The sequence below is a fragment of the Hypomesus nipponensis genome, chromosome 9, assembly GCF_054491055.1.
Source record: "Hypomesus nipponensis isolate SF chromosome 9, ASM5449105v1, whole genome shotgun sequence".
NCBI classification, from domain to species: domain Eukaryota; kingdom Metazoa; phylum Chordata; class Actinopteri; order Osmeriformes; family Osmeridae; genus Hypomesus; species Hypomesus nipponensis.
This window is the reverse complement of record NC_140369.1, coordinates 5,257,501-5,270,599: the sequence shown is the minus strand read 5'-3', so window position 1 is coordinate 5,270,599 and position 13,099 is coordinate 5,257,501. Positions and strand designations below refer to the sequence as shown.

General features: G+C 51.9%; 1 protein-coding gene across 4 annotated transcripts in view; it reads left to right on the top strand.

Annotated features, from left to right (window-relative positions):
• The window catches only part of itga7 (integrin, alpha 7), a 28,058-nt gene that overhangs the window by 8,896 nt on the left and 6,063 nt on the right, over positions 1 to 13,099 (top strand). For 2 of the 4 annotated variants that reach the window (XM_084705753.1, XM_084705754.1), the window contains exons 2-16: positions 2,767 to 2,894; positions 3,130 to 3,209; positions 3,760 to 4,015; positions 5,725 to 5,829; positions 8,411 to 8,618; positions 8,901 to 9,094; positions 9,206 to 9,294; positions 9,975 to 10,102; positions 10,747 to 10,842; positions 11,024 to 11,085; positions 11,459 to 11,628; positions 11,827 to 11,976; positions 12,075 to 12,190; positions 12,289 to 12,472; positions 12,803 to 12,877. In XM_084705753.1, coding sequence (XP_084561879.1) covers positions 2,767 to 2,894; positions 3,130 to 3,209; positions 3,760 to 4,015; positions 5,725 to 5,829; positions 8,411 to 8,618; positions 8,901 to 9,094; positions 9,206 to 9,294; positions 9,975 to 10,102; positions 10,747 to 10,842; positions 11,024 to 11,085; positions 11,459 to 11,628; positions 11,827 to 11,976; positions 12,075 to 12,190; positions 12,289 to 12,472; positions 12,803 to 12,877 — 2,041 coding nt within the window. Of the gene's footprint in view, positions 1 to 2,766; positions 2,895 to 3,129; positions 3,210 to 3,759; positions 4,016 to 4,089; positions 4,795 to 5,724; positions 5,830 to 8,410; positions 8,619 to 8,900; positions 9,095 to 9,205; positions 9,295 to 9,974; positions 10,103 to 10,746; positions 10,843 to 11,023; positions 11,086 to 11,458; positions 11,629 to 11,826; positions 11,977 to 12,074; positions 12,191 to 12,288; positions 12,473 to 12,802; positions 12,878 to 13,099 lie in introns of those variants that run through there. The other 2 variants (XM_084705755.1, XM_084705756.1) reach the window with 2 other exon arrangements.

Sequence of the window (13,099 nt, the reverse complement as noted above, 5' to 3'; positions counted from 1 at the left end):
ATGATGAACAGAGGGCTGGTATGACAGTGGAAGAGGCTTTGTTTTAGTGAGCAAAAGGCCTCTCCACAAGGTCTCTCTGATCAGCCTACGTTTACCACACACACACACACACACACGCACGCACGCACACACACACACACACACACACACACACACACACACACACACACACACACACACACTGTATCCCCCCCCCCCCACACACACACACACACACACGCACGCACACACACACACACACACACACACACTGTATCCTCCCACACACACACACACACACTGTATCCCCCCACACACACACTGTATCCCCCCACACACACACACACCCTCCATGGCAGGAGGAGGTGTTGAGATGAGGTGGATCAGGGCTTTGGGGGATAGTCTACCTGTGTCAGATAGAGGATTAGACAGATGTGAGATGAGAGAGAAGGATTGAGCATGTGTGTGCTCCACACTGAAGGATTTGAGCTCAATCACACACACAAAGGAAGACATACACACACGCACACACACACACACACACACACACACATACATACACACAGACTGTACATGCACTCACACACAGTCACACTAAACAACAAATGAAATATTTCCGGCCAAAAGGATTAAATAAATAAAAAGGTTCCCAGTGACTGGCTCGTCGTCCAGCTGAGGGTTGGGTGTGAACCATGTGAGGAGAGGGAACATCTGTGACTGGACTGAACCCTGAAGCAGGGAACACAGAGACAGGGGAGGCTGTTTAGTGAGGGAACTTTGTCGAAGAATGAAGGTGTGTTGGAAAAGTGTGATTTCCACAAGCCCGTATGAATGACTGCTGTTATGGCTTCTCCAGTTTGACAAACACTGGCTTGGAGCCTAAGTACCAGGAGCCTCTCTCTCTGCGATGGACCACACACACACACCTGCTTTTACACACACACACACACACAAATGCTACACACACCCACACACACTGATGATTAAGGTATTCCCTCAATGTAAACCAGAGGCCTGTGGAATGCAAAACAATGCAGGTTCCCTTTTTATTTCTGTCTTTTAGTGATAAGTTGTTTCGGTTTCCCAGGTCCACTGTGTTTCATGTAAGAGCTCACACACGGTGCTGGACGAGGACTGATAGACTGTTCCTAGCCAGCCCTGCTCAGTGGGACCTTTCACTCCAAGAGGCTGAATCACTTACTTGGCTGCACTCGAGGAGAGACGAGGGGGTGATCGGGACGAGGGGGGGGGGGGGGGGGGGGGGGGGGGGGGGGCTGGAGAGGTAACAGCTGTATGGCTGACTGGAGTCTGGAGGACTGGCTGGTAAAGTTTGTGGAGTGGTGGGGAAGGGGGGGGGGGGCCATTGTGGTGGCGGTCGTTTCCAGGAGAAACGGGGTGAAGACTGAGAAGAGAGCTGGTGGAGGGCTGAGGGGGGATTTACAGCTGTCTTAACCCCCCCTCCCCCCCCCAATACCCCCCAATAACACCACACACCATCCTTCCCATCTCCATGGTTACTCTCCTGTAACCAGTGAGTCAGAGCAAAGCATGGTGAAGACAATTAGACAGGGTGCCGTGCAACAGCTGCAGCCAGGTTGTTTAAATGTAGCCATCACCCACCTCCTCACACAGCCCAGACAGCTCCACTCTCATACGCCCGGACATGTTTAGTTTCTTTGTTGTTTTCTGTTTTCTAGGCGGTTTGGAGCTCAGTTTGACTGTCACAGAAGGTGGACAAGAATGAATGATTTGTGCCTTAGTTTCTCATTTACTCTTGTATTTCTTTCTGTGTAGGAGTGTCTGTGAAGGGTGGTTTCAACCACAGTGTTCTTTCTACCTGTGCTCAGCTGAGCTGTAGAGCTAGGGTCCTATCTCCCCTCCCTCCCTCCCTCCCTCCCTCCCTCCCTCCCTCCCTCCCTCCCTCCCTCCCTCCCTCCCTCCCTCCCTCCCTCCCTCCCTCCCTCCCTCCCTCCCTCCCTCCCTCCCTCCCTCCCTCCCTCCCTCCCTCCCTCCCTCCCATCCTCCATCCTCCTCCCTCCCTCCCTCCCTCCCTCCCTCCCTCCCTCCCTCCCTCCCTCCCTCCCTCCCTCCCTCCCTCCCTCCCTCCCTCCCTCCCTCCCTCCCTCCCAGTCCCCCTCTCTGTCTGGCCTCTCCACCACTATCAGCTAATCTGTATTTATAGCCAGGATACTACCCAGTCTCCTGGAAAACACTGGTTGAGGTGAGCTATTGCTACCAGGAAGCCAGAGGTGGAGAGACAGACTCCACCCCGGGCTCCAGACTCCACTGGAGAGTGTCTCTCCCACTGTTGCAGGGTATTGACCTGGTCATGGTTTATAGTTACACATTACACAGCATTCGCATGGATTATTCAGTAGGACTGTAGGCAGTGCCATCCAGAGTCCAGCAGGCCTTGTCTTCCTTCTCCCTTTCCACGCTCTTCCCTCCCTTTTTTCACCTCCTCTCCTCTCTCCTCCTCTCCCTGTGTTTCCCTGTGTCTCTCTCTCCCGCCTGTGCCATGGCTGAGTGTGTTGGGTGGAATGTGGCTCAACAGAGAGTTTTTAAATAGCCCCCAGGACCACCCTGGCCCTATAAGGCCCAGGCCACAGGCCCGACCCCAAAATATCAGCAGCCATGACACTGAAAATACAACTTGTCCTTAGCTGTGCCCTCCGGCCTTCACACGGTGGGAGTCCAAACGACTCAAAACTGAGAGTACGTTGTAGTGGTGCCCGACGTTAGCCACGGACCGTGACTCACCGATGTGTCCTGCGCGTGTTCCTGCAGGATCCTGGTGGGGGCGCCACAGGCCGCAGGGTTGGGTAAGATGCGAGGCAGTCGTCCAGGTGCCCTGTTCCGCTGTCCAATCACGGAGGAGGAGTTTGACTGTGAGCGTGTGGACATCGATGGAGACGGTGAGAGAGAGCTCGTCCTGCATGAAGCTTGCTGACTTCTGAAAGAAGATTTTACACCACACAAGCCAAAAGTCTGCCAATGGCAGCAGAAAACTATCCACAAGAACTAACCAAGACTTTCCAATAAGTTTTGTGATTTGACAGTCGTGTACCACACCTGTTTTACTGAGTAAAGGTCAATAGGGTGGACTGGAACAGGAAGTTGTTGACTGGAAGTATTTCCTGTGTGTGACAGTGAGCCCTGAGAGGGAGAGCAAGGACAACCAGTGGCTGGGGGTGACGGTGAAGAGCCAGGGGATTGGAGGGAAGGTGGTGGTAAGTATACACACATCCTGGGGTCAGGTCAAGCTATTCTAACATGTGTACACCTTACAAGTATCTTACATTCAACCTACTAGTATGCAGCCTAGCCACAGGGTCTCTGTTTGAGCTCCGAGAACATGTAATTCAACCTCTTCTCCTCCCTTCCCCTCTCTCTTTCGAACCTCACCCCCCGACCCCCCACTCCCTCTTTCCCTCTCCCTCCTCTCCCTCCTCTGTCCCTTCCCTCTCTCCCTACTCCCTCTTTCCCTCTCCCTCCTCCCTCCTCGGTCTCTTCCCTCTCTCCCTACTCCCTCTTTCCCTCTCCCTCCTCCCTCCTCGGTCCCTTCCCTCTTTCCCTACTCCCTCTTTCCCTGTCCCTCTCCCCCCTCTCCCTCCTCTCTCCCTTCCCTTTCCTCTCCCCCCTCTCCCTCCTCCCTCCTCGGTCCCTTCCCTCTTTCCCTACTCCCTCTTTCCCTGTCCCTCTCCCCCCTCTCCCTCCTCTCTCCCTTCCCTTCCCTCTCCCCCCTCTCCCTCCTCTCTCCCTCCCTTCCCCCCCCCCCAGACCTGTGCCCACCTGTACGAGCTCCGCCAGCGGGTGAAGAGGCCGTCGGAGACGCGGGACCCCATCGGCCGCTGCTACGTGCTGAGCGAGGACCTGACGGAGCGCGACGACCTGGACGGCGGCGAGTGGAAGTTCTGCGAGGGGCGTTCCCAGGGCCACGAGCAGTTTGGCTTCTGTCAGCAGGGCTTGGCCGTCAGCTTCACCCCCGACAACGACTTCATCCTGTTTGGAGCTCCAGGGACGTACAACTGGAAAGGTAACGAGAGGTTTGCCCTGTGCAGGGGTGGGATCACAATAGAAGAAGAACACCAATGTGGAATCGTATGATCGTATATGCAACTCCTGACACGCCATGCTTTTACAGTGCCATCACACGAGGGAAAGAATAACAATTCTTATAAAATGCCCATTTAAACCAACATCCACGTGATTTAATATGTATCACAGTGAGTTTCTATCACATGGTAAACTATGTGTAATCAATTGATAAGCCAATCTGGTAAATGGGCTGTGCAGTTAACTGTGCTGATCGATCGATAGAGAAGTTAATCAAAGAATGGACTGTGATTGATCTGCTGCTGTAGTTCCTTACTGGGCGGATGGATGGCTTTGGTTTACTTTATGGGGGTGTGATTATTCATCTTATTAATTACTGTTATAACGCAGGTCTTTTGTTATGTCACTATTGACTTTAATGTATCAGATCATTTGTATGACCGCCATGGATTTTCTATCTGTACACGACGTGTATGTTTCTAAGTATGTGTTGAGAACTGTATGTATGAATGTGACCAGTGTGCATGTGTATGTCACTGCAGACCTGCAGCATGTTTGCGTAAATGTCCACGCGCTCCTGCGCGCGTGCGTGCGTGTGCGTCCTGCCTTCACCTGTGCTCCTTCCAGGTGAGATGCGTGTGGAACTCCTAAACCAGACTCTGCTGGATCTGGGTCTCTATGACGACGGGCCGTATGAGGTGGCGGATGAGAAGCAGCTGAACGCCCAGCTCATCCCCGTCCCCTACAATAGTTACCTGGGTAACCGCCCTCACCGCTCGCTGCTGCCTGCCTGCCAGAGCACCAGAGAGAGGGCCAGGGAAGGACGGCACCAGCCCCCAGACTGCACCCCTCATACTGCCCCCACAGACACAGCTGACACACTGCTGGCACAGCCCCCGACTCCCACGCAGCATGGAGAAGGGAGAGGGGTGGAGGGTGGGAAGTAGATGTGAGAGTCAGAGAGAGAGAGAGAGAGACAGAGAGAGACAGAGAGGGAGGGAGGGAGGGACAGACAGAGACAAAGAGAGACAGAGACGGAGAGAGACAGAAACAGAGACAGAGAGAGCGAGATGGAGATAGAAAGCGCGCGAGAGAGAAAGAGAGAGACAGAGAGAGAGAGAGAGGGAGAGAGAGAAAGAGAGAGAGAGAGACGAGAAAGGTCCTGTCCTCTGGTTCCCTCTCTGATCCCAGCAGTGAGACTCACCAGGTCTCCACTTGACTCCACCTCAATTTTCGAAATACTTTCCCACATGATTTTTGGCAACCGAGCTATGCATTCATATCCTGACAGAGATCGTTATAGCCTGAGAGGCCCTGAGCACGAAGATCCTGTATCTAAACATAACCCCCGCCCCACCCAGAACACCCACCCACCCAGCTCTGCTTTGAGCTGGATATCATAAACAGTGACTCAGTCAGTGTTGTCCTGTCCTGCAAAGCATTCTGGGTGCAGTCTGAGGCCCACTGGACGTCCTTCTCAGGTACCGGTGGTTCAGAGAGAGCCCCACCTCGGTACCAGGAAGAAACCACATCACCTGCTCCTTCTCACCTGCCACTCCCTCTCTGCTCCCTCACCATTCCACCCCCCTCCACCCCCCACTCTCCCCCCTCACCTCTCTCCTCCTCCTTCTTCCCCACTCTCTCTCTCTCTCTCTCTCTCTCTCTCTCTCTCTCTCTCTCGGCCATCAGGGCTGTTGTTCATGGCTAGTCCCGTGGAAGATGCGTTGGTGTACAAAACTCTGGAGCACACCAGCCGGCACAGTATTGAGGATGTAGCCCACAATAGCTACCTAGGTTTGTAGGCGTGTGGTGTCGTGTGAACCGGGTCCGTTGTGTAGTGTGTCACCTACCGCCAGCCCTCCGCCTCCCCCTCCGCCCCCCCCTCCCTCTGTGGCCACCCTAGTTGTTGTCTAGATGTGTGTAGAATTACTATAGAATGTCATTCACAAAGAGCCATCTTGAATACTGCACATATGGAAGAAAGCGGCATTGTTTTGAATGCTTTCCGATACGATTACGTTGAGGTTTTTCTACCTATCTTAAGAGTGCAGTGTTGATGTTTGTCTCTTTGTGTGAGAGCAGTCTGGCCCCTCTGTAGACATCTGTGATTCTGCCTTCTCTGCAGTCTGTGTGGTGATTTTAGCTGTCAGTCTTGTCTGTCCAGTCTGCTTGGTGTGACCAATCATGTTGGCTAACTGTCCGTCTGTCTGTCCAGTAGTGTAAAGAGGCTATGTTGTCTGTCCATCCGTCCGTCCGTCCGTCTGTGTGCGCAGAGCCATGTCCATGGGTCTGTGTGTGCCCGTCTGCAGTGAGCTGACCGTGTTTCCATGGTGATGGTGGTTCACTAACCGGAACTTTAACCAGTGACAGGAAACAGGAAGCCAAGACACAGGAAACAGGAAGCTATTAAAATGTTGTGATTCTTGGAGAAGATCCTGACCATATTTCATGGATATTTGGTTGTAGACAGTCTCAGGATTGCAGAGAGTTAGGGGAAACCTGCACTGTGAACATTGTGTACAAGCTGAGATCTTGAATCTACTGTACAGTAATCACAGGCAAACCTTCGTGGATATGAAGATATCTGGCTTCGTCAAAGGTTTACATTTGTCACTGTAACATAGATAACTCTTACCTATCAGTAGAGCTAACCAGAGAAACATAACCAATAATGTTTTGGGGATCAGTGCATCTTAATCCATCAATCCTGTGGATCTGTTCTATTCTAAATCTTTCTATCCACCTCCTTTAATGCCAGTTCACTTTTTCACCCCCCCCCCCATCACTGCCATATTGAACTGCCCCCTGCCCTCTGCCCTATGTTCTACTGCCCCTATGACCTCTGACCTCTCCGAGAGCGTGCATGCCTACATCAATCCTAACTACTTCATACATTCGACTAAAGGCATCTTAGAGTTTAGTTTCAGGGTTACCGATGCAGAGGCCACTCCTAATGTCATCACCATCATTAAATATACTCACACCTCATGGAATTATACAATATTGATCAATCAATCTAGCAAGCTGTGTTCGTACTGAAGTTTATTTATTTTTGCGTATTAAATAATACTGTTATAGTTACTATTAAGGCCATCCTTTTACAGATACGTCAACGAACATATTGTCAGTATAACTACGTCAAAGCACAGGGCTAAACAGCTCAAACATACATACTGTATCTAGATGTCGATCGCAGGAGGCCCCCCTCCCGACCACCCTCTGGGCCCCCCTCTGGGCCCCCCACCTGTCAGGCAGCACGAGGTCTCCTCTGCTCCCGGTCTGGCTGAACACAGGACCAGCCTGCCCTGTCAGGGGCAGCAGGTCCCTTTTTATCACTGTCTCTGAAGTGAGCTGCTGTTAGACACATTCCACACCTGATACTCTGGAGCTGACCACCGTCTGTCTGTCTGTGTGTCTGTCTGTGTGTCTGTCTGTCTGTCTGTCTGTCTGTGTGTGTCTGTCTGTCTGTCTGTCTGTCTGTGTGTGTCTGTGTGTCTCACACACATTAGCATGTTTATTCAGGACTAACAGACACGCCCTTTACCCCCCACCCCTCGCCTCACCCGACCTCCCCTCGTTACTCTCACCCCCCATGCCTCCCCTTCACCGGGTGCCTATCCACTCCCCACCCTGCCAGCCCCCTGGCCCCTCCCCCTGGCCCCTCCCCCTGGCCCCTCCCCTCCCACTCCCCCTGCATGTGTGCATGTGTAGGATTGTGTGGGTGTTTGCTCACTGTAGAACCTTGTTCATCTCTTTGTTTAGTCTCACAGTCAGTCACACCGTTTGACACAAGCTGCTGGTTCTCACAGCTAGCTGTCACAGTGTCACTTGGCAGCACATTCACGCCCTGCCAGCAACATGCACCTTCCTGCTCTCTCTCCTCCTCCTCCTCCTCTCCACTCTTCCACCACGCAGACAGGCCGATCTGTATGCAACACGGACACAATTTCCACTTTCCCTCGCAGAACACGCACACACAAGCATGTATGCATAGGCGCACACACACACACGCACACACAAACAAGTACACACCACTGAGAGAGAGAATCTCTTTAAACCATTAATGAGATTAGTGTCACACAGCTCTGTTTACATGCTGTGTTTAGCCGAAGCTACTGATGCAGAGTAGTAATACCATGAATGTCTTTACTGTAGCAATCGACCCCCCACACACACACACTCACACACACACCCACTTTCTCTACTTGCAAACACAGCACAGAATGTTACCCCATCATGGATGTGGCATTAAATCAATGAGCACTTAGAGCACACATTTCATTAGATGGAGGAGGCGAAGAGCACGGAGCCATGAGGGGCGATGCGTCTGATCCCGCGCTCGATGCTGACCCCTGACCTCTGACCCCTGCCACAGGGTTCTCTGTGGATGCTGCCAGGGGCCTGATGAGTTACAGGGAGATGACCTTTGTGGCGGGGGCGCCACGAGCCAATCACACGGGCGCGGTGGTCCTCCTGCAGAAGGACAACGTGTATCGCCTGGTCCCGCAGCACATCCTGTGGGGGGAGGAGCTGGCGTCCTCCTTTGGATACTCTGTTGCCACGGCGGACCTCAACAGTGATGGGTGACGACTCATCTCTGTCTCTGTCTGACTGTCTCGCGCTCTAGCTTGCCTTTTTTCCTCTCTTTTGTTTCTCTGTGTCTCTCTCTCTCTCTCTCTCTCTCTCTCTCTCTCTCTCTCTCTCTCTCTCTCTTTAACCACTCTCTGCCCTCTTTGTCTCTCTTTCTGTGTCCTCTATCTCTCTTTCTGTCTCTATCTTCTCCTTTCTCGCTCATTTCCTCTCTCTAAGACACCATTCTCTCCCTTTCTAACTGCCTCCCTTTCCCTCCTCCATCTCTCGACCAGCTGGACAGACCTGATTGTGGGAGCCCCTAACTACTTTGACCGCAAGGCAGAGATCGGCGGGGCAGTGTACGTGTTCCTGAACCCTGCCAGTCACTGGGCAGAGGCGCGGCCCATACGCCTCAACGGAACCTACGACTCCATGTTTGGGATGACGGTCAACAGTGTGGGGGACCTGGACCAGGATGGATACGGAGGTGAGAGGGGAGATGGTGAGGGTCAGGGTGGTCCAAGGTGAGGGGGCGAGAGTTAGGGTTGGCATTTGAAACCATTTCTCCTCATGCCTGTCATTGTGTTGTTGTGTTTAGACATTGCTGTGGGCGCGCCGTTTGATGGGGATGGTAAAGTGTTCATCTTCAGAGGTTCCTCCTCAGGCATCGAGACCAAGCCTGCTCAGGTGAGATGATTCGCATTTACATTTATGGATTTAGGATTTAGACACTTTTATCCAAAGCGACTTCCAAAAGAAAGCTTTACAAAAGTGCATAGGTCACTAATCATAACAACGAGATAGCCCCAAACATTGCAGCTAACCAAAACATGAAGCACACATTGTGAAAACGAAATAAGACCCAAAGGGAAGAACCATAAGAGCATGTCGTTAAACAAGATACAATTAAACAACATGAACCTCAAAAAAGTGCAAGGGTGTACCTGCGGAAAAAAGCAAGCAACAAAAATATATTACACAGCAAGGACAATTGTCAGTTACAACTAACCAACAAGAGCAACAAGACTCTCAATAAGAGTCATTGTGATCCTGGGGGGGAAGAGCTGAGAAGGGACCTTTGTACCTCAGCTCCCTGTACCCTGCTACTCTACTCACATCAGTTCAGACGAGGCTTCATTCGACTTGAGATACATTTGTAAATATTGCCAAAGCAACAATGAAACTGTAACAGGAACAATAATAGTAAGAAGAAGAGGAGGAAGTGTGTTTAGCAAACACTGAGTCTGTAGTGACCCTAAACATGAGTCAGAACACACCGTGTGGTGATCTGAAGCGTACTCTTCTCCAGTCATTCTGAGGCTCTCTCTCCCTCTCCCTCTCTCTCCCTCTCTCCCTTCGCTCACCAGGTCCTGGATGGGCGGGATCAGCAGGTGAAGAGGTTCGGCTACTCCATCTCAGGAGGGCTGGACATCGATAAGAACCAGTACCCGGACCTGGCGGTGGGCTCGCTCAGTGACCAGGTGGTGCTGTTCAGGTGAGACCCTCCCTGAGACGTTAGCATGGGGTGTGGCCAAGGTGAGACCCCCTCCCAAATGATTCCACTGCTGGAGAAAAGGGACTGTAGCCTGACGTTGTCATACTCATAAATCTAGTCAGAATATGAGTCTGAGAACTCTCCGTTGGGCTTTGACTACGGGGCGTGTTTCAAACGAGCCTGGAAAACAAATGCCTCTTCGCTCAATTGGATAGACCTACAACCAATCAGAGCAACATAATATGTTGTTTGTTCAAAACGAATTCAACTTAAGCGCTCTTTTGTGACGTGGGTTATTACGTTACTGTTGATCATCTGTCCACATCGTAAAAAGCCCGCCCTGGCAATTTCATTGGTACGCCCAGATTCCGGTTTTCTGTAGTTGTTTCCCAATACGAGACCCTCCAGACCCAACTTCCCGACCACATTTTTTTGTGGGCGGGGAGAAGTTGGGCTGGCAGCCAGGCTAAAGGGACTGTAGAATGACCCAGAGTATTCAATGTAATAATCATCCAGATATTTACTAATGGAGGAATCCCCTGGTTTGAAAACATGATGATAACATACCTGTGATCTGTTTTTATGTATTTGTTTATGTGAATGTGTGTGCGTGTGCGTGTGCGTGTGTGTGTGTGTCCACCTAGGTCCCGTCCAGTAATCCATGTGTTGAGGGTCTTATCTATAGAGCCCCAGTACATTGACCTAGAACAGAACAACTGCAAGGACAGAGATGGAGTATGGTGAGTCTGAGTCTGACTGCTGTGGCAACGACACAATACTAAATACGATATCCACTTCAACATACTATCTATTGATTGGTAAAGCTGAATGTCATAAAACTAAACTAAAGTGAGATTGTGTGTCAGTTGCAGGAATTATAGATGTAGTAATTCCATCCTTATGTGTGTGTTCTCTCTTCAGTGTGGAGGTCAAGGCCTGTTTCACCTTCACTGCTCACCCACAGTCCTACTCACCTGACATCAGTAAGTAGCCAGTTCTGCTACTTCTGCTGCTCTCACAGCCCCCAGTGTGGGGGTCATAATTGCACTGTACTACTCTAGAAAAACTGCTGCTTTCTGCATCTGGTATCTTCATCTGGGGCTGCAGCTGTGAAATTTTGTATTCCCTCTGAAGATTCTAAAGTAGACTCCTGGTGGGCTGACATTTCCATCTTGCTCTCTTTCCTCTCTGTATCTCTCTCTGTATCTCTCTGTCTCTCTTTCTGTCTCTCTCTCTCTCTCTCTCTCTCTCTCTCTCTCTCTCTCTCTCTCTCTCTCTCTCTCTCTCCCTCTCCCTCTCCCTCTCCCTCTCTCTCCCTCTCTGTCTGTCTCTCTTCCGTCCTCTGCTCCCCTGCAGCCCTCGTGGTGCTGTTTGAGGCTGACAGCGAGCGCAGGAAGCTGGGCCTGCCCCACCGGTGCACCTTCCTGGGCCGCAGCTCCCTGGAGCCGGAGTACGTCCAGACGGAGGAGGTGGAGCTCAGCGGCCAGGCTCAGCCCGCCTGCCAGAGCGCTGTCTTCCAAATGCACGTCAGTATCAAGGGGGGGCAGGGGGCAAGGGTCAAAGGTCAGGGCTCGACGCAAGGTGTTGCTCAAGCAGGGGCGTAGGTTTGTTTTCAAATGTGGGATAGATTTTTAAATAACTTTAAATAATTTTCTGCACACTGAACGTGGTACTGAGTGAACTGTTCACACACCTGATGTCTGCGGGTCAATGTCTGTTGGTAGGATAAGATCCGTGACAAGCTGCGCCCCATCTCGCTGGCCATCACCCACACCATCAAGCCCATCCCCCCTCGCCGGCCCCCTGGCCCCCAGCGCCTCCTGGGACTGGCCCCTGTCCTCAGCGTGGACACGTCCAACACTCTACACTCTGAGGTCAGTACTCAGTCTGGACAAGCCCTTACAAGTGTGTGCTGTACAGGGCTTCATATATACTATGTGTGTGTGTGTGTGTGTGTGTGTGTGTGTGTCAGGTGAACTTCCTGAGGGAGGGCTGTGGTGATGACAAGATCTGCCAGAGCAACCTGAAACTCAGCTACCAGTTTGGCACCCGACCCTTGACTTCTGACTTCTTCACTCCTCTGCCAAGGTGCCTACAGCCTCATGTGGATGGTGTCCCTAACACAATACCACACCCAGAACACACCCCTGACGTGTGTGTGTATGTGTGTGTGTGTGTGTGTTCAGGGACGAGGACGGCGTGGCAGTGTTCTCCCTGTCCGACCAGCGGTCAGTGGTTCTGGAAATCACGGTCACCAACACTCCGTCTGACCCCATGACCCCAGACGAGGACGGAGATGATGCCCACGCGGCCCAGCTCCTCGTCTCCCTGCCCGACACGCTGTCCTACTCCGGCTTCAGAGGACAGCAGGTAGGAACCGTGACCCTGGATCTAGTCCTAGTCTCTAATCCTTGTCCAAAGTCCTTAGTTGTAGTCTTGGTCCTGGTTCTGGTTCTGGTTCTGGTTCTGGTTCTGGTTCTGGTTCTGGTTCTGGTTCTGGCCCTGGCCCTGGCCCTGGCCCTGGCCCTGGCCCTGGCCCTGGCCCTGGTCCTGGTCTTATTACCGGTCCCACTTCTTGTTCTAGACCTTCTTCACTGATATGTTCTTCATCTAGGTTAGGATTACATGCAGGGGCTAACCTCCCTTACTTTCATACCTTCATCAAGGGCTCACGCATGTCCTTGTGTCATGTGACTACAGGTGGTGTGCCAGACCAATCAGAATGGCTCAAAGGCTGAGTGTGAGCTGGGAAACCCTGTGAAGAGGGATGCCAAGGTAACAGCTGACCCTCAGACAAGGGTCTCTCAGACCTGTCCTGGACACAGACTCAGATCTGATGAGAAGTGCACTACTTGTGTTGCTCCTAGACAGAGATCATGCCGGGTCAAGAACCTGCAGTGATGTCCAGTAGCAAACCGACACTTCTATCATGTATTATGCATGTGTAACTTGTATATTTTCGTGTTTAATCTCCAGAAAATTGAGACTTTGTTGTTC